Source organism: Tenrec ecaudatus, unplaced genomic scaffold (assembly GCF_050624435.1).
Source record: "Tenrec ecaudatus isolate mTenEca1 unplaced genomic scaffold, mTenEca1.hap1 Scaffold_1882, whole genome shotgun sequence".
Taxonomy (NCBI): Eukaryota; Metazoa; Chordata; class Mammalia; order Afrosoricida; family Tenrecidae; genus Tenrec; species Tenrec ecaudatus.
In genome coordinates this window covers 106,791-130,418 of record NW_027458158.1, presented here as the reverse complement: position 1 = coordinate 130,418, position 23,628 = coordinate 106,791, and the positions used below count along the sequence as shown (strand labels likewise).

The 23,628-nt window shown below is 43.9% G+C and overlaps 1 protein-coding gene across 1 annotated transcript in view; it reads right to left on the bottom strand.

Moving 5' to 3' along the window:
* Nucleotides 1-983: 983 nt before the first annotated feature.
* The window catches only part of LOC142436264 (thyrotropin-releasing hormone-degrading ectoenzyme-like), a 114,615-nt gene continuing 91,970 nt past the window's right edge, over nt 984-23,628 (bottom strand). The window contains exon 7 of the mRNA XM_075540029.1: nt 984-1,676. Coding sequence (XP_075396144.1) covers nt 1,625-1,676 — 52 coding nt within the window. The 3' untranslated portion in view covers nt 984-1,624. The remainder of the gene's footprint in view (nt 1,677-23,628) is intronic.

Here is a 23,628-nt window from a genome sequence, read left to right as displayed (position 1 = left end):
GACCCGTGCCAGCTACCTCACTCAGCCTTCTCGGGGTGTCCACCAGTCACCTTGCTTGTAGACCATGGGCTCTCGCCAATGTTCAACAAGAGTGGGCTCCTGATGCGGCCTGGTGAACTTTAATTGAGTTACCCTCGTGTTCTCCTCCTTGTTAGGTAAACCAAATCCACAGGTATCCGGGCCCATACACAAGCAGTCCTTTTATTGCTGCATTTCTCCGACCTCCACTCCATATGTAGATCCCCGTGGTCACCCAGAAAGCAATTCAGCCTGCTCACAGGCTCTCTTTAACACACCATCCTAGGAAGATGTTTTCTCCCTACTCCCAGATTTTTTTTAAATTCTGGCAAAGACTTATGGTTCCTAAGTACATGAAAGCACTGTTGGGCATCTATTTCACTGCATAGCTGTCTACCCAGAGGTGGTCTAAACCCAGCTAAAGATAACCCCATTTTAGTGGTTCAAAGCAAGTGGGCTTACATACTTTCATTTTTCCCACTTCCCATATTTTCCCCAGAAAACAACCGAGTACAGGGTGGCTTTGTCTGACCTCTACATAGACAAGGAAGAAGAATTACCATGAGGGCAAGGTCAAACAAATAGCTACTCTCCATCTTAAGATGAGTTTTTCCATTGCCCCACTGCTAGGTATCCTATTTGTGACTCTGGCTCTCGTAGAGAAACAGGGGCACAGAAACTCATGTCTAAGTGACACTCATATATAAAGGTTAAGTGTTCATCAAGCAGACATCTGAAAGCAGTGTGGCCCAAACCCACAAGTCCGACAATAACCCATTAACCCACATGTCCAACACCAATTGCAATGTCCTCCTCCATCTTTCAAAACAGATGACATGTTGCTGGCTGAAGGAGGAGAGCTGAGGCATTGAATGTGTAAGCAGAGCAGCGTGGGCATTGGATATGTCAGCATATCTCTGCACGGCTACTCCAACAGCCCGGGCTTCCTTTGTGTAGGTCCATGTGTCTTCGGCTCAGGGACGTCTTGCCGAAAGGAGCCTTGACAGCTAAAGCAGGTAAGAAGCTTAGGCAGGTGCACCCTGCTCCCACATTCAGAAATGAAGAGACCCAACTAGAATGGCAATGCTCAAGGAGCCATTGATCCCTCCGCCCTTCATTTAACCGCACGTGTGTATCGCCCAGGTTGGCACAATTCACGAACTATATCCAAACATGCCATCCTGGCACCCATTCAGAATTGAAATTACGTGACACCAATAACTTAATTCTATAAGCCTCTGATTATGTTTCTCCCTCTGGAATGTTTTTAAGCCATCTACTCCGTGCACTTGTACCTCATATTTTCGCTGTTTGCTTAATCTACGGCCCTCTTAGATCAAACCTTTTCTCAGAGGAAAAAATCATTTTCGACCTGAATAAATCTTCATTCCAATAGGAACCTATTGAATTTTGCGTCCATCAACAATGTCAAAACCGAACAAGCCATTCATAAAGTCAGCCATGATCCACTCCAGTTCACAGCCTCGAAAATCCACCATCTGTTTGGGTTCTGGTCAACCCATGCCTTCCTCAGCTCTACGGTGTCCACCGATCACCTTGCTTGTAGACCATGAGCTCTCTCCAATATTCAAGAAGCTTGGGTTACTCATGCTAGATCATGAATTTTTGTTGATTCACTCTCATATTCTCCATTTCTCCTGTAAACCAAATACACAAGTGTCAGAGGCCAAACTCAATTAGTGTTTTTATTACTACATTTCTCCAACTTCTACTGAGCAAGTAGATTCACGTGGTCACCTTGCAAAACCGTCAGCCTGCTCATAAGCTCCCTTTTACACCCATTCCCTGGGAGGTATTTTCTTTGTACTCCCAGATTTTTTTAGTGTTGGCAAAGACTTGTGGTTCCTGAGTACAGGAAAGCACTGTTTCGCATATAAATCAATTCTCTGCATAGCTGTCTTCTAAGGTGTTTCCTAAGCCCATGTAAAGATCAAATTTTGTTGGCTCAAAGCAAGTGGGCTTACAAACTTTCTGCTCTCATACTTCCCATAGTTTCCCCAGTAATCTATTGAATATAGGGTGGCTTTGTCTGACCACTGGCTAGACAGAGAAGGAAAACTACCATGAGGGAGAGGTCAGACAAACATCTACTCTCCATCTTATGGCTAGTTTCTCCAGTACACCACTGCTAAGGTACCACAATGTGTTAGTCAGGGTACTTTAGGGAAAGAACTACAGTGAAACTCATGTCTAAGGGAGAGTTTTATATAGTTTATATAAAGTGCTTTATATAGTTTATATATAGTGTGCATCAAGCAAAAATCCCAAACCTGTCCTGCCAAAACCCACAAGTCCAAAATTAATCCCTCAACCCCTTTATCCAGTATCAAACCACAAAGTCCTCCTCCATCTCACAAACCAGACACCATGATGTTGACTGGAGGAGGAAAGCCGATTCAGTGAATGTGTAAGCATCTCTGCACTGGCATCGTGTCTACTAGGTCCATGTGGCTTCTCCTCAGGGATGTCTTTCAGGAAATTATTCTTGGGAGCTAAAGCAGGGAACTGGCTAAGGGAGCTGCATCCGGATCTGACCATCATAAAGCAAGGCACCCCAGCATTAGAAAGGCGTGGATCCCTGAACCACTTATCCCTCTCCCTTTCAATTCGCCCCACATGTGTTTATCGGCCAGCTTGTCACAGCAAACTAACTACCTCACAGCTCTTCTAACAGTCCATGACATCAATTGTATCAAGCTCATTTATACCACTATCATTTGTTGCCATCATTTTCTAAACAGTTACTTTCTTTTTGAACTCTTGGTTCAATTCTTCTCTTTTCCTACACTCCCACTCTCGTGACCCCTTGATTTCCTATCTTATACTGAGTGCTGTGTCCCTTCACCACATTCATGTTGTTTACCCCCCTGGGGAGCAGTATTATACAGCAATCATTGTGATCGGTTTCCCCTTTCTACCCCTACCTTCCATCTACCCTCCTGGTACCCTTCGGTTTCTGTTCCTGAGGGGTTGGTCTGACCTTGATTCTGTGTGTCATGATCCTTTATCTGTACCTGTATACATGCTCTTGCCTACGCACAACTGATTGGCAGAACTGGGATCATGATAGAGGGGGGTGAGGAAGCCTTAAAGATACAGAGGTATGTTGTACATTTCATTAGTGTTATACTGTGCTCTGGTTGCCTCATCCTTTTGTTGTGACCCTTCTGTGAGGGTATGTCCTCCCGTCTACAGATGGTTTTTGGGGCTCTGCTCCAACCCCTTTATCCTAAACAATATGGGGGTTTTTGTTTGTTTGCAGTCTTCTGGTGCCTACCTGATTCTGTCAACACCTCATGATCTTACAGGCTAGGGCCCTTTCATATGGGATTTGTTGCTTCTTTGCTAGATGGCTGCAAGTTTACCATCAGTTTTTTAAGAATCCAGATGTTTTATCTTTTTATAGCTGGGCATCATCAGCTTTCTTTACCTCATTTGCTTATGCATTCATTTTGCCTTCAGCTATTATGCTGGGAGGGTGAGCATCACTGAATGCTGGGTTGTTAGAACAAAGTGTTCTTGTGTTGAGGGAGGGCTTAAGCAGAGGCCCAAAGTCCATCCACTTCCTTAATTTATCGCTATGTAAATATATGTACATAGGCCAATACCTCGATTTTTATTAATATATTTTCATAAGTGCACACCTATGTTTATTCCTGTATCCTTAGATTTGCTTCCTAGATCGTTCCTGTTTTCTTTTTACCTTCCTCCTTTCCCAACATCATGCGTGCCCTTCTTCTCTCAGCTAGATTGCCGTTGCTCCACCACCACCACCAGGATCTCTATGTCCTCCTTGTTGTTCCTTTTAATTCCCTAGTTGTTTCCTGTCTATGGCATCGTTTGCTCACCACTCCTTTCCTCCCACTGTCTCCTCTCCCAAGTGCCTCCAGAAATGCCGGTCCCTTTACTTTCTCCTTGGGCTTTCTTCCCAAACCTATCTTATATTGGTAGGCAAAGCAATAAAAGAGACAAAGCAAAAAGAAAACAAAAGACTGAATAAAAAGGGAAAACAACAAAAGGGGGGAAACCTAGAAAACCCCCCTGAAAACACATACAAAATTCCAAATCTGTCTGCTGACCTTTATGATTATCTCCCCACCAGTCTAGAGGGGTTCTGAGAACTGCCCCTCCTAGCCTGAAATCTATTGTAGGGACACTTCAAGGGCTTCGTGGCTTGGCAATGCTCCCATTGCTGATCTGTTCTGTTTCCTTCCTGGTTCATCCCATTGTGGGGATGGTCAGGCCCGACTCACTCCCTGCTGGGTGTCCCGAGTATTGTCCTCATTCACAATATGTTCCAGTGAGGGGACACCATGTCTCAAGCTGTTGTCAGCCCTACAGTCCTCTCTGTGCCTTAGCAGCAGCATGCAGGGCCGTCCTCCTCAGGACTTGGTGTGCCAGTATCCAGTCTAAACCCTCACTCCCTTTTTCCTTTGGGTTTACACTTCCATATGGGCATGGCGGGCCAGCCCCTCTCCCCAACCTGTAGGCTAAGTGTTGTCCTCTGTAGCGCATACTTCTAGGGGAAATGGAAGCGGGGTTGTCAGTTTGGCTTTGATTGGGGATGGCCCCATAGACCCCTCAGTGATCTACATATAACCTCCTCCCTGGAGGATGGGCAACAGGAAAGTGGGTGAAAACTTGGATCTCCATCTGCAGAAGAATGAAACAGGACCCATACCTCACTCCATGTACAAAAACAAACTTAAACTGGATTACAGACCTAAATGTAAACCCCAGAGCTATCAGGATCATCAATTAGAAACTTAAGGGGTCTATTGCAGGGCATACATGGACTAGCAAATCTAATAAAGGAAGCACACAGAGCAAAAGACAACACAGATGCCTGGGGCCTACTAAAATAAAACACTTATGCACCTCAAAAAATTTCATCAAAATAGTAAAATGAGAACTCACAGATTGGGGTGGTGGGGTAACAATGACACAACTAACGAGAGACTTGTTACCAAAATCTATGGAATTTTTCTAAGAAAAAAATTAGTCCAATTGAAAGGTGGGCAAAGGACATAAAATAGACATTCACCAAAGCTGGCTTGTGAATGACTAACACATACATGAAGATATGCTCACCATTTCCTAGCCACCCAGGAAATGCAAATCAAAACAACAATGAGTTATTACCGTACACTCCTCACAATAGCAATTGAAACACACAACAGAGAATGACAAATGCTAGAGAGGGCGTGGAGCATTTGAAACTCTTATACATGGCTGGTAGTCTTGTAAACGTTTACAACCAGTGGGGAACGCTATGAGACTACCTGAAGCAAGTAGCATTAGACCCAGCAACACCTCTGCTTGTCATATACCCCAAAGTAGTAAGAGACAGACCCCAGACATGTGTTCTCCTACATTCACCGTAGCACTGTTCACAATAGCAAGAGGCTGGAAAGAGCCCAAATGCCCATCAGTAAAAGAATGGAGGAAGAAACTCTGGTACACATGGAAATTATGTGCCCCTGAAAAACAGTGATGAAACCATGAAACACCCCATTACATAGATGGGCCTGGAAATGATTATGCTTCGTAAAGTTAGTCAATCACAAAAGGACTGGCACACTACTATAAGGATAAACACCAAGATAAAGGCAGAATTCTGCTCTTGGGTCATGTAATCATCTTTTTGTCATGAAATCTGGCCTCCCAAACAAGGTAGTGAGCCAGTATAGTACCCGTGCACTATATATTGCCCTCTTTACAATTGCATCTTACAAACCACTTCAACGGAAGACACGTCCCCTCCACTGGGATCAATTTCTCAAGATGGGAAGGGAGGAAGGAGGGAGACGACCAATCAGTTGCTGCCATACAACATTGTCCTACGGTCACCCAAATTCAACAGATACTCCTACGAGAGTGATTAGCAAACCATCCTGGAAACTCAAGTCAAGACATGAGGGGGAGACGGGTCTGTCTTGGAAAAGGCAATTACACTTTCGTTGATGGGTAAACTGGGTAGAGCAAGATGCCATCTGGGGGGAAACATGCTTAACGGTACTTATAGAACCCAAGGAGAGAATACGCCTGGTATTACATTCCTAACTGGACACTTTTGACCTGGTTTCTATCCAGTCCTTGGTGATCCAGACTGGATGCTGTAGTCATCTAGGATTTTAGACTCTGTTCTTTCCAGGCTCACAACATCCTCCATGGGCCACATCAGAAGGATCCGATTTGGAAAGTCACTAAGGAGCTGATAAGATAAAGCCCACTAGACCTTATTAGCTCCTTAGTGGCTTTCCAAATCAGTGGGATTTACCTTAGATTCGCCTGAAACAGGTTTAAGAAAGTGCTTTAAAACATACTCCCTTGGACTTAGGGCAAAGTGCTCTAGTGTCCAAAGATGCAGATGACTGCTATCTTAATACTCTGGAATTTGAGTTTGTTGGATTTCAGTCTGGATCTCTTGCTTTGGGAATACCCTGTGAATGGTGTCCCAGGACTATCATATAGTTACTGTTTGTATTCTCTCTTTGCTTTTTTGTCACATATGTTAATCTGGAAGGTATAGTCCTGGCTTTGTGAATGAATGTTATTGAAAATTTTATCCTATTCCCAGTGTATGTGTAGTGACCAGTCACTTAATCTTTTTTTTAATCATTTTACTGGGAGCTCATACAATTCTTATCACAATCTATACATCCATCCATTGTGTCAAGCACATATATACATTTGTTGCCATCATCATTCTCAAAAAATTTGCCTTCTACTTCAGTCCTTAATATTGGCTCCTCCTTTTGTGCCCCTCCTGCCTCCTTCCCCTCCCTCATGAATCCTTCATAATTCATAAATTATTATGTCATATGTTACACTGTCTGACATCTCCCCCTGCCCACTTCTCTGCTGTCCATCCCCAAGGGAGGAGGCTATTCGTAGATTCTTGTAGTCGGTTCCCCCTTTCCACCCCACATTCCTTCTACCCTCCAGGCATCGCCACTCTCACCATTGGTCCTGAAGGGGTCATCTACCCTGGATTCCCTGTGTTTCCAGTTTCTATCTGTACCAATGTACATCCTCTGGTCTAGCCAGCTTTGTAAGGTGGGATTGGGATTATGATATTGTGGGAAGGAAGCATTAAGAACTAGAGGAAAGTTATATGTTTCATCGTTGCTACCCTGAACCCAGACTGGCTCATCTACTTTCCACAACCCTTCAGTAAGGGGGTGTCCAGGAGGCAAAGGGCACTTACAGAGGTCTAAATACAGGCATGGACATATGTAAATATATTTATATATGACAATGGGAAAATAGATCTATGTGCACATATTATAGGTTTAGTATTAAGTTAGCAAATGGACATTGGGCTTCCACTCAAGTACTCCCTCAATGCAAGAACATTTTGTTCTGTTAAATTGGCATTCCATGATGCTCACCTTCCTGACATGATCACTGAAGAAAAATGTGTGCATAAGCAAATGTGGTGAAGAAAGCTGATAGTGCTCGACTATCAAAAGATATAGCATCTGAAGTCATAAAGTCTTGAAGGTATACAAGTGGCCCTCTAGCTCAGAAACAACAAAGCCCACATGGAAAAAGCACAGCAGCCTGTGTGATCAGGTTTAAGGTATCAAAGAACAAAAAATCAAATTATTGTGAATGAGGCGGAGTACAGATTGGGAACGCCTTACAGAAGGGTCACAGGGAGGAGAAGAGCCAGTCAACGATGAAACATACAACTTTCCTCTAGTTCTTAAATGCTTCCTCTCCCCGATCCCCACCCCCACTATCATGATTCCAATTCTACCTTACAAATACAGCTAGACCCACAGGACATACACTGATACAGACAGGAACTGGAAACACAGGGAATCCCTTCAGGACCAGTGATGAGAGTGGCAAAACCAGGAGGGTAGAAGGAAGATGGGGTAAAAAGGGGGAACCAGTAACAAGAATCTACATATAACTCCCCTCCCTGCAGGATGGACAAGAGAAAAGTCAGTGAAGGCAGATAGATGTTGGACAGTGCTAAATTATCAAGTGTTCATGAGGGAGGGTGTGGCAGGAGGGAGGGAAAACATGTGGAGCAGATACCATAGGCTCAAGTAGAAAGAACATGTTTTGAGATTGATGAAGGAAACAAACATAAAAATGTGCTTGAAACAATAGATTTATGTATGGATTGTGATAAGAGTTGTATGAGCCCCCAATAAAATCATTTAAATAAAGATGGAAAGAATACACAGAGTTATGGTATCAAAAGAATAGGTTGACATTCAACCATTTCCAGAGGTGGCATCGGACCAAGAACCAATAGTACTGAAGGAAGAAGCCCAAGCTGCATTAAAGGCACTAGAGAAACACCAGGCTCTGGGAACTGACAAAATACAGGAAACACTCACTCACCAAGAAATCTGGAAGACAGCTGCCCGGTCAACCCACTGGAAGAAATCCATACTTCTGGCCATTCCAAAGAAAAATGAAGTGATGCAACAGAATGGAAATGATAAAATTTTCACTGATAACACATGCCGGTAAAATTTTGATGAAAATATTTCAAAAATGGTTACAACAGGACATCAACGGTGAGCTGCCAGAAATTCAAGCTGGATTCAGAAGCAGATATGATACAAAGAGAATTCTTGCTGACATGAGATAGATGGTGGATGAAACTATAAAATGGCAGAGAGATGCTTATTTGTGTTTTATTGACTACGCAAAAGCACCAGAAAAGAGAGAGCCTAACAATGTGCTGGTTTTCAAATAATCCTCAGCAAGTACAGAAGAATTCACCAAATTCTGGGAGATTTGCTCAAGCAGGGAGCTTTTCTGAAGTTGAGTTTTGGTCTGTTTCTGAGACCCTCAATGCTAATCTTTCTTTATATGTTGTAAGATACTCCCTCGTATTGGTTTATTAAGCCTTAGGAACCACCAAAACACATACATAACACAAAGCAAAACTGACCCGCTGGAGCTTTTATGTAAACTGAACTAAACAAGCATCAACAGCAACAGAGAACGCTCAGATAAAGGGGCAAGGAAGTTTAAAAATAAAAACACGGCATGATTAAGAAAGCCTGGGTATTATGTAGCAACACATGGAAGTGAACGTGTTGGGCAATAATGGAGATGCAAGGAGAACACTGTGGTCATTCTGGGAGATCTGCTGTGAAGCACCAGATCACCAGCACGTGAAGATGATCCAGCCTTTTATTGCTTTCCCACCACAGAAGAGGACGCAGCAAGAACGAGGGAGGGAGGCAGAACCCTTGGCAAATAGCAGGTGGAAAAACGATGAAAAGTGAGGCCAAACAGGATCCCAGTGGTGAGGATTGGTCCAACCCTGGGAACCAGGTAGACTGTATCTGGGAGCTCGTGCTGGGACCCTGGACTCCTCCTCATGAGTGGAATGTTGGGGATACTGTTGTGGATATTACTCACAATTTAGGCACAGATCTGGGTGTGTAAACTATTAGATCCAGTAGCTGGAAGCTAGAAATAACAAACTGCACGGAAATGAAGTAGTCAATGACACCACTCATAAACTGAGTAAATATGCAAATGATGGGCTCAAAAACAGGCCTCAGGAGAAAGGAAAAATATAATTCTGGAAGTGGAAGAGGAAAGGTTGATGAGAAACAAAAGGTCTCCTGGAGAATGAATGACCAGGTATCCTAAAGAGAGTCTTCATTAAGGGTAATGCCAGCAATTTTACTGACTAAGATAAAATTGAGAGATCTTGTTCTACCCCATTGCCATTGAGTCAAATCCAAGCAAGTCTTGATAAATTTTTAAAAATTGAAATCATATGAAGTATTTTCTCTGATCACAAGTGAGTGAAACCAGAAATCAGTAACAGAAAAAACCCTGAAAATATGGAAATTAATTAACATACTATGAAACTAATAGTGGGTCACGGTAAATATCAAAAGAGAAATCACACATTTTAAAAATCTGATGAAAATGAAAGCACAACATACAATATTCAGAGAAGACAGTGTGCAGAGGGAAACTTACAGCAATAAACAGGAAGGAGAGGGTGAAGGGATCTCCAATTAACAGCCTAACTTGATAATTCTAGAAACTAGAAAGAGGAGACCAAAAAGAAGCCTTAATGTACCAGAAAAAGGGAAATAGCAAAGATCACCCAGAAATAAAATTAAAAACAGAAAGATAATAGAACCAATAAAATCAGAAGTTGTTTCTTTGAAACAATCATTAAGAATAACAAAACTCTAGCTAGTGACAAAGAAAACAACCAAAAATAGAGAACTAACTGTCATAGTTAGGTTTTGTATCACCTTGACCAGATCAGAATTCTCAGGGGGTTGGTAACTGAGGCCTAGTAATCCCTATGATGTTGTATAACACAATGTATCCCATAATGGGATCTGCTGTGATCAGCTAATCAGATTAAGGTGGAGTACAATCCTCTTACTCAGGTAACAGCACCAATACACCTGAGAGGAAGTTTACTCAGAGTGGGGCCTAATTCATATTTAAGCGGAGGTTGAGGAGACACTTGCTGGCTTTTTTGCGTCTGAGTCCTGTATCTGACTTGTCTGTCTCTTATTCTTTGTACTTGAACCAGCGGCCTGCCATAATGGCTGCCGATCCATAGAGCAATCAGCAACCTGCTATCTGACCTGCCAACCTTGACTTCGTTTCTCTCTCCTGTCACAGCCTGATTTGCTGACCCGAGATTCATCTACTTCTACAGCCTGTGGTATAGAAGCTGAAGCTACTCAAGTCAGGAGAAGCTTCCAGTTTAAAATCTGACTGGCTGACTTAAAGCCACACTGTCCTTACCTACTTCTACAGCTGTATGAGCTCTGTTATGTATGTACACACACACACACACACACAGAGATTTATATCAAGAACGTGCTGTGTATGTATATATACACATATAAATGCATGCATATATATAGAACCCCCATAAAGAAACAAAAATTTTCCAAAGCTGTGTACTTAATTTTTTGACAAGACACCTATCACTTTCAAAGTACTTTCCATTATACTTAATACATTTGACAAATCTGCCATTCCTTCCTTGGAAACCCTTTTCAAACTCCTATTTGGGTGGCTGACAGCACTTCCTTAGTTTTTTCTTCATTTCTTCTACATCATCAAATTGCTGGCCTTTCATGCCCCTTTTCATTCGTGGAAATGAAAAGAAGTCGCTCAGAGTGAGGTCAGGTGAGCCAGGTGCATGGGGCGAGAGAGGCATGCTCTTTTAGCTAAAAACTGGTGCACTGAGATGGCTGCATGAGCAGGTACATTATCGTGGTGGCAAAACCCATCCCCCATCTGCCACAAATCAGGCCTTTTTTGTTGCACACTGTTATGCAATCTTTTCAGAACCTCTAAATAGAAAGCTTAGTCAACAGTGTGAGCTGGTGAAACGAACACCAAATGCCCCACAATTTGGCATTTTTGTCTCTTTCAGAAGTTGATGGACATGCAGAACAAGGTTTGTCATCAGTCAACATTTCACCTTTTTTGAAACGAGCAAACCACTTGTACACGAGTTTTTCCCATAGTGCTCTCCGTATAAGCTGTGTGCAACATCACAACAGTGTCTGCCGCATTTTTCCCCAAGGAGGAAACAAATTTCACAGCCACACACTGTTCTCTTAAACCAGCCATCACACAAAAAAAAGAAAGAAAACGAGATTAGAGCAAAACAGCTTTATGAAAAAAATTCACTGTGATCAGAGAGAAGCTTCCCAAGAGATGCTACTGGGTGCACTAACTCAGAACAAGTAGATGCTGTCCTAGCAGGGGGAAAAGCCTACTACGAAAGGTCTGCCCAGAGGAGCTTTTTCCTGTGATGTACTTTTTGTACCCCCTCATACAGGAATACTACTCAGCCTTTAGGAGAAGTCTTAATACATGCTACGTATGCGTGGAACTTGAGGAACTAAGCTGAGCAAAATAAGCCAATTACAGGATAAATACTGTATGACTTCACTTACAAGAAAGAAAAGGCAAATATATAAACACCAAAGTTTACTAGTGGCTACCAGAGGCAGGAAGGAGGGGGGAAGGATTGAATAAAACAATAGAATTGATTACGGGTATGTTGCACACCCAATTATTGTAATTGCTGTCAATGATTTATATAGCTGTAAAAGTAGAATTGGCAAACGTTGTACAAGAAGTATGTTTACAATAACAAGTTAAATAAGAGTAGCTGCTGACCCTGCTTATATTCAATCAAAACTGATATTTGGTTCCTTAGTTTGGAGGTTTAGGGACATGGTTTCATGGAACATCCCAGTAGTTGTTGTTGTTCATTTTGCCTGGTAAAGTGTGCAGAGCTACTGATTTACTTCCCGCTTCACTGAATACCCTCTGGACTCTTTAAAGCTTGCAAGGAGTCATCCAAGGCACGATAATGTAGCTCTATTGACCCAGAGAAACAGAGGGAGAGAAAGAACTGGACGTAGGCGGATATGAAGGGTCTGGCTAATTACCTCTCTAAACAACTGCCTCCCTTTGAGGCCAGAAACTGGGCTGGTGCCCCCCTCTCATTACTGCACAATTTGGTCATGGATTTTATAGAAGAATCCTGTCCTACAACTCAATAAAACAAAACAAAAACCAAGCAGAATTTCAAACTCTCCTAGAGTCTAGTCTTTCTGGAGCCAAGAAGAGGGATAAAGCTCTGGAACCATTGCCCTGAGATAATTTTAAAGACTGAAACCAAAGTATCCCCGAGCACCATCTTAAAATCTCCTTGTAGTGAGCTTCATGAACTTGAGCATGATGCTCTTTTGAGAACGACCTATATGGAATCACATTGCGAACAGTAACTACAAAGATTAAGTAGAAAAGTTCGAGGGGAGTGGGTGTGTATTACTAAGGAAGGAACAACTCAGAAAAGAAGGGTGCTAATGCTCCCACAGCTGGAAGCATGTCATCAGTTTCTCTACATGTAGAGGCTCTCATACATGTAGAAACTGTCATACATGTAGAAACCCAACAGTATATGGTTTGCTGTGTGTCTTCTCAAGAACCACAAAACCATAAACACAATTTAGAAGGAAAAAGCGCAGGCACTGTTACAGACATTGTCTAGGCATCTCCACACACCTTTCAGAATTGAACAAATCCTTGGTTAAATTGTTCAGTTAAAAACTACGGGACCGATTACAAGGATCTACATGTGACCTCCTCCCTGGGGGATGGACAACAGAAAAGTGGGTGAACTTGGGAGACGTCGGACAGGGCAAGATAGAACAAAATAATAATTTATAAATTATCAAGGGTTCATGAGGGAGGGGGAGGGGAAGCAGGGAGGGAGGGGGAAAATGAGGACCTGATGCCAGGAGCTTAAGTAGAGATCACATGTTTTGAGAATGATGAGGGCAATGAATATACAGATGTGTTTTACAAAACTGATGTATGTGTGGATTATGATAAGAGTTGTATGAGCCCCTAATAAAGCGATTTAAAAAACTATGGGACCATAGTTCTGTGGGACAAACAGTCAATTGACATACATAGTTCTTGAAGTTAATTGTCTCCCTCCTAGTTTGGTGAGTAGCACCTGTCCTTTAAAAGCTTCCAAGAATCCAACTCAGACACCAGAGAATTAAAGAAACCAAAGACTCAAAGAAGAAACTAGTCCACAGTCTAATTGTCCACAGGAACCATCACTTCATTTATCCTGAGCTCAGAACTAAATGATGCCTTATACTGACCTACCGTTCCATCCAAGTAGATGTCATATAAAACGGGAGAAAAAGGAAGAACAAAATTCAAATTCCTTTATTGGACTGATCGCCTAAAGGAACTCCATTTGACCTTGAAGCAGAAGTCACTCCTGGAGGCCACGTTTCATCAATCAATACATTCTCTAATAACAAACAATCTCACCCCTGAGTGCTGAGCTCCCGTACGTAATCAACCAAATGATAAACATTTACCCTAAAGCAAAAATCAGATGGTAGGAAGATGCAAGGAAGTTCAATTAATTGAAAAAGAACAAACAGAATAGAAATAACAAAAATGTTGATATTTTTTGAAAAATATAACCAATGTTATGGAACAATTTGCATTAAAAATATTAACTGGGAACCTAATTTACTTTGTAAACTTTCACATAAACCCAATAAAGTATTATTTCACTAAACAAATTTCAAAGAAATCTGAGAGGTTCAGATTATTTCCACATTAATACATGGACACACAATAAGAACCAATTTCAGAACAATAAACCAATGCAATTGATAGGCCCCTGTGTACTCTTTCCCGATTTGAGGTGTGGGGCCTGAGGAGTGGGGAGAGACAGCCTGGTGCTTTGGTAAAGGAGTGGCACCTGGTGGGGAATAAGCTGCCGACCGCGGAGGTGCAGAAGCAGAGTGGCATGACATTTAACACAGGTAGTAGACACCGTTTGCCATCCCACAAGAATAACAGCTCCACTACAAACAGAAAAGGTGAATTTCTCCCTTTTTTGTTTCCATATCTTACACCATCCACTGTATCCCCTTCACCCGCATTTCCATTATTTGCCCCCATCCGAGGTGGGGTGGAAACATCCATCGTTGCTATCAGTTCCCCTCAAAAATTTCTTGAGAATACAAAATCATTTGGATAAAAATATTCTGGTAACTTTTTGGGATACGAATATATTTTCAGATAACAATCATATACTTTGTCAGGGAATTACATAACTGAGTTTTATAATCCCTATTTTTAGACAAGTATGCAAATTATAAGTAAAACCTATGAGTTATTGACTGAAGGAAATGATTTTCAGTATAAATCAGAGAATCAAAATCATCTAGACATAACCCCTTACTTTAGGGAGCTTTAATATGGTGATATAATCTATCCACTGACATAGTTTAATATAGACTATTAATGTTCACAGTGCACCTGAGGCAGGAGTTCTCAGTTCACAGGACAACCACAAGTCCTAGTTAACTGACCTCTGACCCAAATGATTCAGATTCACTGCTCAGGATTGAGTTAACAATCTGCATTCTTATGAAGCACACTAAATTGTTCTAGTGTAGGTGGTCTCTTGATAGGCTTGAGAACCAATGGGAAGCACAGAAAACTGTCCCCGGAGCTGGTGCTGTCAAGCAAGCACTGGGCTGCTAACCACAAGGTCAACTCCGTGTGGCTGCCTCACTCCGCCTCCACAGGGGGCCCATATGGTCATTCTGTCTTTAAGACCATAGGCTCTCACCAATACTCAGCAAGCCTAGCCCCCTCGTGCTAGGTCATGAACTTTAGACCAGTCAACCCGTTCTCTTCTCCCCTTTTTCCTGTAAACCGAGTCCACAGGTGTCAGTGGTCAAGCTCAACCCGTCTCTTTATTGCTGCCTTTCTCCCACTTCCACTCAACTAGTAGATTCAGCTGGTCCCCTAGCAAGCCTTTCGGCCTTCTCTCAGGCTCCCTTTAACATTCTGTCCCAGAGAGGAGTTTTCTTCATGGCTCCAGATTTTATCCAGCTTCTAACAAAAACCATTGGTTCCTGAATCCTCCAAAGCACTGGGTGGGGCATATATTTTCAAAGTTTTCTTTACAGGCATGGGCTAAATCTACCTAAAGATCAAATTTTAATGGCTCAAATCAAGTGGACTTACAAACTTTCTATTTTCATACTTCCCATATTTTCCCCAGAAAACAACCGAGTAAAGGGTGGCTTTGTCTGGCCTCTGGCTAGACAAGGAAGAAGAACTACCATGAGGGAGAGGTCAAACATCTACTCTCTATCTTAGGATTTGTTTCTCCAGTACCCCACTCCCAAGGTACCATTATGTGTTAATCTGGGCACATTAGAGAAACAAATCCAGAGAGAGGGGGAGTTTTATATAAAGGATATAAGAGAGAGTTTTATATAAAGGGTAAGTGCACATCAAGAAAACAATCCCAACTCAGTGCTGCCCAAGCCTGTAAGTTCAACATTAACCCATATGTCCAACAACAATCCACAAAGTCCTCCTCGATTTCACAAAACACACCTATGTGGCCGACTGCAGGAGGAAAGTTGAATCAGTGAGCGTGTAAGCATCTCAGCGCTGGCAGGGGTCACCACGCGGCTGCTCCAGCACCCAGGGCTGCATCGGGGTAGGTCCATACGGCTTCTCCTCAGCAATGTCTTGAAGGAAGTGAGCCCGGCTAGGTGAACAGGGAGCTAGTTAAGGCAGCTGCACCCTGCTCCAACCATCAGAAAGCAAGAGACCCGAGAACTAGAAACGCCAGGCTCACGGAACTATTTATCCCTCTGCTCTTCAATTAACCGCACATGTGTTAATCAGCCAGGTCGGCACAATAAATGTTAACTATCTCAGGCACCATAAGTTGGTGATGACGAGGGGCAATTAACAACAACAACATGACAGACACTGTTCTAGGTCCTTGGATGAAACAGTAGACCGAACAAAGAGCTTCGATTTCAGTGGGAAAAGACAAGTAGACTAATTTCAAATGTTGATGAGAATTCTGAAGAAGACAGCCTAAGAGGATTGATGGCGGACCATGTGAAAATTATCTGAGCTGAGGCCTGAATGTTGGAGGCAAGATCTCGGGGAAGGACATTTCAGGATGCAGCAAACTAAAAGAGGCTCGGAAATTAGTTGCCTTCCTTCCCAGTGAGAGCTGGAAGGAGTCTAAGCACTTTGAAGTAGCTGGCCTCCCTGAGGGCCTTGATCAATAGAATACAGCAGAGTTGACACAGTGCCCGTATCCAGTCTGTAAGAAACTGGCTGCTTCCACTTCCTGACTCTGAAGAGTCCTCACTCAGAACTTTTAGCTGCCAGGTAAGAAGCCTGTGTGCCCTGCTGCAGAGCCCATGTGGAGAAGCCTTGAGAACACACAGACAAGGAGAGGCGCCCAGCTGAGCCCAACCTTCTCATCATCTTTGGCAATGAGGAACATTTAGCAAAACCGTCGTAGACCCTCCAGACTAGCTGTCAAGTGCATACCAGCATGTGACCCTAGTCAATGCCATTTGGAACAAAAGATGTATAGTTGAGTTCTGCCTGACTTAGTCTTCCAGGGCTGTGATAACAAGATAGCACAGAAATGTATTCCTCACAGTTCTGGAAGCTAAAAGTACAATTCAGAGTGTCTGCCATGCTGTCTCCTGAGACGTTTGAGAGAAGAGTTGTTTCCTGTGTCTCCCTTAGTTCCTGGTGACTCTGAGCAACCATCGGCATCCCTTGGCTTTAGAAGGATGTGCCATGCTGTCCTCACGCGGAGTGTGACTTTCTGTTCGTCCTCTTCTTTTTATAAGATGCTCATCATGAAGCAAATCCCACCCAACTTTGATAGGATCTCATTTGACTTAGCTGTTTAGCCAAAGAAACCCCCACTTTCAAAACAGGATCACAATCACGGGCTCAGGGACTTCGACTTCAACATATCTTTAGGGAGAACACAAGCAATCCATCACACTGACCTACAACACTGACGGATGGTAAAAGGGTTGCTGTTTGAAGCCATTCAATGTTAAGGCATTGAATGATGTGCAACCATGGAATACTAGAAAACAGTCCAAGAAAAGGATCGGTGCAAAATGAGATAGGAAATGAGTGTAGAGTGTTCAAGAGACCAAAATTGGGTCATCATTAAAAGCTGGTGCTTTGATAAATGAGCAGAGAAGAGAGGAGATGAACGAAGAGAGTTGAGTAAGGGTCTGTTGTGTGGTGCTGGGGGGCCCATGCAGAGAATGGCCAGTGAAACCTTCTAAATCGATAGTGGATATTATCTGAACTTTGAAAGGTCTTCCAGCAGCCGTGTGGCAAACGCACTGTCATGGGGCAAGAGTGGAAAAGGAACAACCAAGTAAGAGACTGTTGCAATCGGTGGTTTTTCCTGATTGGGAATTTAGCCTACTAGGAGAAACTTACCTTGCACCACTGTCATTAACTTCCTGTCTTTTGTTCCAGTTCCCATAACTGGACCTCCTGCTTGTCTCCTTGCTTACTCCTAACTGTGCTTCTTGGTCTCAGCAATTTTCTCTCCACCTTGTGCCCCAGTGTCCTGTGTTATCAGGAGCAGGAAGAAGGAAAGTTTCCGCCTCATTTCTGCTGCTCGTCGTATGTGGACAAGCTCCACTTTAGGGACGTGGGTAACTTCTTTGGGGATAATATACCTCTGAACCTACCTACCTCAGCTCTCTGTCAGTTCTTGGGAGCCCCCTGCCTGAAGACAATAGGATTTCTGCTCCACTTTCTTACTTACACCAAACTGTCCCTCTCCCCCTGGAAGAGGCCGATGGTGGCCCAGGACTGCTATGACTACGGGGTACACCTGCCTTATTCTAGGTTTCACTATTAGAAAGCTTCATCTGCAGAGCGAAGGCTTATTCTTCTATCTCTATTAAACTATATTTCAAACTATCTGCCTGATTTCTATCTGTCTCACAAGGAAATTCAAGCTCAGGTGGGAAATAAGGAATTAGTTTGGGGCTTCAGATCCATAACAACTGAAATTTAGTGTCAATAATCTGCCTGTCAGTCTAGTTCTTCTAAGGGCTTTTGCTTTGCTCATAGGTCTTTCCAGACCTCTCTGTTGGTGGTCCATGTGGATTTTCACATATGGCCTTTTCCTTGACTTTTCCTTTGTCATATGACAGCATCTCTGAGTGGACTTCCCTAGGTGGCCTAACTCTGAAACTAGGAATTGGCCTTCCATTCACATCCTTCCTTCCATTACCTTTAGTCTGTCCCCTCCTGGGCTGAAGTAAGTGTTTTCAATCTACATGGCTAAGTCCCTCCCACTGACCAGCCCCAGAGGCTATTGAGCTATGAACGGCCTTCCTTGGAATGCAGAAAGAAAGAGCAACATGGCATGGTGGTTTCTAGAGTCCTACTTGGTCTCAACCATGCATCCTTTATCTGGTTCTAGTTTCTCAGCCTCTCTGTGCTTCTGTTTCCTCACATACCAAATGAGGGTAGAGGCAACAGCGCCTACCTCAGGTTTACATGGGAATGAAAATAATACCTAAACAACACTCAGCACAGTACCTCGCATATAATTGAAAGCTCGATAAATATTAGGTAACATTGGACAGGCCCTGTCCTCATGCACTTTCAGAGTTGAATTTGAATGTGGGTGGAAAGCGGTAGCAGGAGAGCAAGGAGGTCAAGAACTCCTCAAGAAGAAAGCCCATTTGTAGGCCACTGGACATCCCCTTACAGAAGGATCTTGGGGAGGAGATGAGCCAGTCAGGGTGTCGTGTAGCAATGATGGAACATACAACTTTCCTCTAGTTCCTAAATGCTTCCTCCCTCTTCCTCCCACTATCATGATCCCAATTCTGCCTTACAAATCTGGCTAGACCAGAGGATGTACACTGGCACAGATAGGAACTGGAAACACAGGGAATCCAGGGCAGATGATCCCTTCAGGACCAGTGGTGTGAGTGGCGATACTGGGAGAGTGGAGGGAGGGTGGGGTGGAAAGGAGGAACCGATTACAAGCATCTACATATAACCTCCTCCCTGGGGGATGGACAACAGGAAATTAGGTGAAGGGAGGTGTTGGACAGGGCAAGATATGACAAAATAATAATTTCTAAATTATCAAGGGTTCATGAAGGAGAGAGGGGAAAAAATGAGGAGCTGATGCCAGGGGCTTAGGTGGAGGGCAGATTTTAAACCAGAATGAATACATTTTTCTTTGTCTTGCTCATTAAAAACTTTTCCCCAGAGGTGAGGTGCTGTTTTCACAGACCTGCTTGGAAGCACAATGCAGCTGTTCTATGTGTGCCCCTAATTCCAGGCGCAACTCAGAAAGGCTTTCCTCCGGCATGTCTTTGATGACCGCTTCTATTTCAGCTCGAGCTTCAGGGGCTCCTGTGCACCTTGGCACACCCAGGGCACTGTCTCTCAACATCCCTCATGGCTGTCTTCTCCTTGACACGTTTCAAGAACGTCTCGGTTTTTTCGATTATGCGTTGTGCTGGCTCCCTCCTTCACAGCTCCAATTTTAATTTTGCAACTGTTATAATTATCTTTCTTCTGCTAAACTGTCACTGAAGACAGTGAACAGAAAACTCGGCTCAACTCAATGGAGACAATAAGGATAGCTATCATATCACATCAGCAAGGATTTCTCAGGGGCTATTAGCACAAGGTGTAAGGCCACTGACCCAACCTCCGCCATCTAAAAGAGTGGTTCTCAACCTTCCTAATGCTGCGGCCCTTTCCTAGTTCCTCCTGTTGTGGTGACCCCGCAACCATACAATTATTTTCATTGCTACTTCATCACAACCCACAGGTTGAGAGCCGCTGCTCAAAAACTGGGTCATCTACTCTGTCTTTGCTGGGCGTTGGATTTATTTCCCATCTTCCCCTCCATCCTTTTTGATTGAATTAGTCATGGAAATACATGAAAAAATATAAGCTGGGGTCTTGTCACTAGGGTTCTGACTGTCTCCATACTCTAGCGAAGGTATTTCACTTTTGGAGACTGCTAGTACTTTCCAGGGAGCAATGTAGTTCTCCCCACCTGCACTCGTTCAGGAGCCCCGGCCGCATACTGGTTACACCCTGGGCTGCTAGCCGTATGGTCGATAGTTCAAAACCACCAATGGCCCCAGGGCAGAAAGGCAGTGCTTCCTTCTCCTGCTCCCCGGAGCTAGCATGGACTTGATGGCAGTGAGGTTGGGTGTTCTGCTCTCCCCGCATGCACCCACTCTCTGTCCCTGTCCCCGTCCCTGTCACCGTCCCTGTCCCTCACACGTGCACATCTCTGGGAGCTGCAGTCATTCCGTAGATGAGGGTGCTTCAGGACGTTCACAGACACACGAAATTGAAAGACCAAAGAAATTGTCCACCAACTCTTGGAAGGCTGCTCATATGTACGAATAGCAGGTGAAAGGTGAGGGATGGAATAAATGGTGGGTGCCCTGCAGTGGTGACACGGAGTAGCTGTCCCTGGGAAGGCACAACCATAAAGCTTAAAACATTTCTGGGTTGAGGGACCAAGCTTAGAAGCTCCTGGAAAACATACAGGAGGAGACAGCCATGAGGAATAATGAGCAGGAGAGACAGGGGTGATGGCTTGTCAAGCTTTACCAGGCTTCTAAAGAGCTGGAACTGAAATAGAAGTCGCCAGCGAAGACAAACCAGAGGAAAGACAGTTTCACTATCGTTTGGTTGATTCAAGTCTTGAGCTTTTAATCCAGGGGAAGGACTTGGAGCAGCAGTTCTCAATCTGTGGGTCGTGACCCCTTTGGGGGTCAAACAACCCTTTCACAGAGGTCGCTCAAGACCATCAGAAAACACATGGTTATAGGAACTGAGACACAGCTCTGTCTCCAGGCAGGTCCGCCCGCATAGACTGTTACCCATGCTACACCATGCTTCACGACAAAGTTTCATTTAATTGTTATTAGAAATAAATATTTCACAATCTATAATTACATATTGTTTTGTGATTATCACTATGCTTTAATTATATTCAATTTTTACCCATGAAAATACATCCTGCATATCAGATATTTACATTATGATTCATAAGAGAAGAAAAATAAGTGATGAAGTAGCAACGAAAATAATGTTGTGGTTGGAGATCACCACAACATGAGGACCTGTATTAAAGGGTCGCGGCATGAGGAAGGCTGAGAACCACTACCTCAGAGGCATTCCACTGAATTCCAACCTGGCCTCGCACTGAGCACGTTGCTTACATATTCAGTGTAAGTCCAGTGGTCTTACTTGTAGCAGAAATTTCTGACAAATCCAGACGATTTACTAACTGCCAGTACCAGTTTATGGTATGCTACAGGCGGATTCAACAGGGATCAAAAGTAGAGTAACTGCCTGTGTCGTTTTTAATTTTCTCGGGTTCCATTTGAGTAAAAGGCTTGTAAGTTACCCGGGGACCAAATGCCCCTGGTGCCTCTACTAGGGGTAGAATGTTCAGGGAGGGTTCAGGGCTGGGACAATAGTGACCTGAAGTCCAGGATCCCTTAGGGCAGGGGTCCTCAAATTGTTTACACAGGGGGCCAGTTCATTGTCTCTCCGACCGTTGGAGGGCCAGACTATGGTTTTCAAAAAACCTATGGTCAAATTCCTATGCACACTGCACGAGTCGGCTGCTAAGCAGGACAGGCAGTGGCAGCAAAAACACCCCGAGGGTGGGATAAATGGCATCGCGCCACATGTGCCCCATGGACCACAGTTTGAGGACGCCTGCCTTAGGGGTTCCTGGGTGCACTGGGGATGAAGGTCACCTACTGCTCCTCGAGAGGAGAAATGCTCTAAGTCCTGGCATCTCCGCCCACTTTCCCGGCACTCTACCGAACTGTTCCCAGTGAATCACGGTTGGAAGGGAAAGCGTACCATTCTCTGCCCACCATTCTCCTTTCTCAAAATGATACTGTGGCCAAATAGAGTTGCAAAGTGAATCTATCAGCTTTTGTTTGCCCAGCCTCTCTGTATCAACTCTATCCCAATTGCACACGATTCATGCAAGGGGGCAATTCCTGAGCATCAAGCTGCTAAGTCCCATCTAGAAAGCACAAAACAAGGAGGCGATTGACAGCTTGCTGCCTCCAGGTTAATAACCCCCACTTGAGAGCGCACCCCTGGGTTGCCCTGAATCTCATGCCTCAGCCCGAGGGAAGGCGTCAAGGACTAGTCGCCAAGGGCGACCTTTAGGTCCAACCATTTTTCTGGACAACAGGCTAGGAGGACCACTGCTTGGGATGGCCCCAAGGCCCTCCAAGACGCCTGCTGGCGGGGCTGATGCTCAAATCTCTGAAGGGAAGGGACACGTGGCAGGTCAGGGAACCTTAAGGGAAATTGGAATTTCTGGCTGGAACATCATGGCAGAGGAGCTGTGTATTAAGTAAGAGCTGTCCCCAAAAGTGCCTGAAGCAGCATAGCTGAAAGCCTAAAGGTAACAGTGACTCCACCTAGGCTTCCGAACGCCATTGGCCTAAGCCTGGGCCACGGAAAACCAGCCTGTAAGAAGGAACAAACCAAATCTGGAAGAACACTAGCCCTATAACGCCTCAAGTTTTAAATTTAGGAAGTAATTTTTTTTTGGTTTTTATTCTTTACTTTCATAGTTATCAATATATATGGCATTCAAAATATATTTTAAAAGCATAAAATTTTCAGTGTTTTTGAAATGTGACCAAATTGTCACATTTATAATTTGGGTACCAGATATGTTTTCATTAAGAATTATGACAATTTTGTGCTTGGCGTTATAGGGCTAGAGCAGCTTGTTTGAAAAACCAGGAGAAAGGCAAAGGGAATGGAGGGGAAAAGGGAAACTTTTGGCTCCCGGGACCAGGCAGGGCTAACTCCCAGGCCTCTTCACCCAGCTCCCTAGGCAGCGCCCTTCCACATGTTTGGACTGGTGGTTGCCATCTTGGCCATGGTCACAGATCCTGTTACCTCTCGGCTACAATGGCGACTGTGTAGGATCTCTGGGAAAAGCTGAAACAGCTTTGACAAGAGTGAAGCCATTTGGTGCTGACAGAAGCCACCATGAAAAGAAAATAAAGTAGCTAGGAGGTGTAAATGTACTAGCTGATATTGGGGAGGTAGGCTGTGCAGACGTCGCCCAAGGGAATGTCATGAAGGAAATGGGTGTTCAGAAGGCTTGCGAGAACGACCAGAGCAGTTGTGGTTCAACTAAGAATG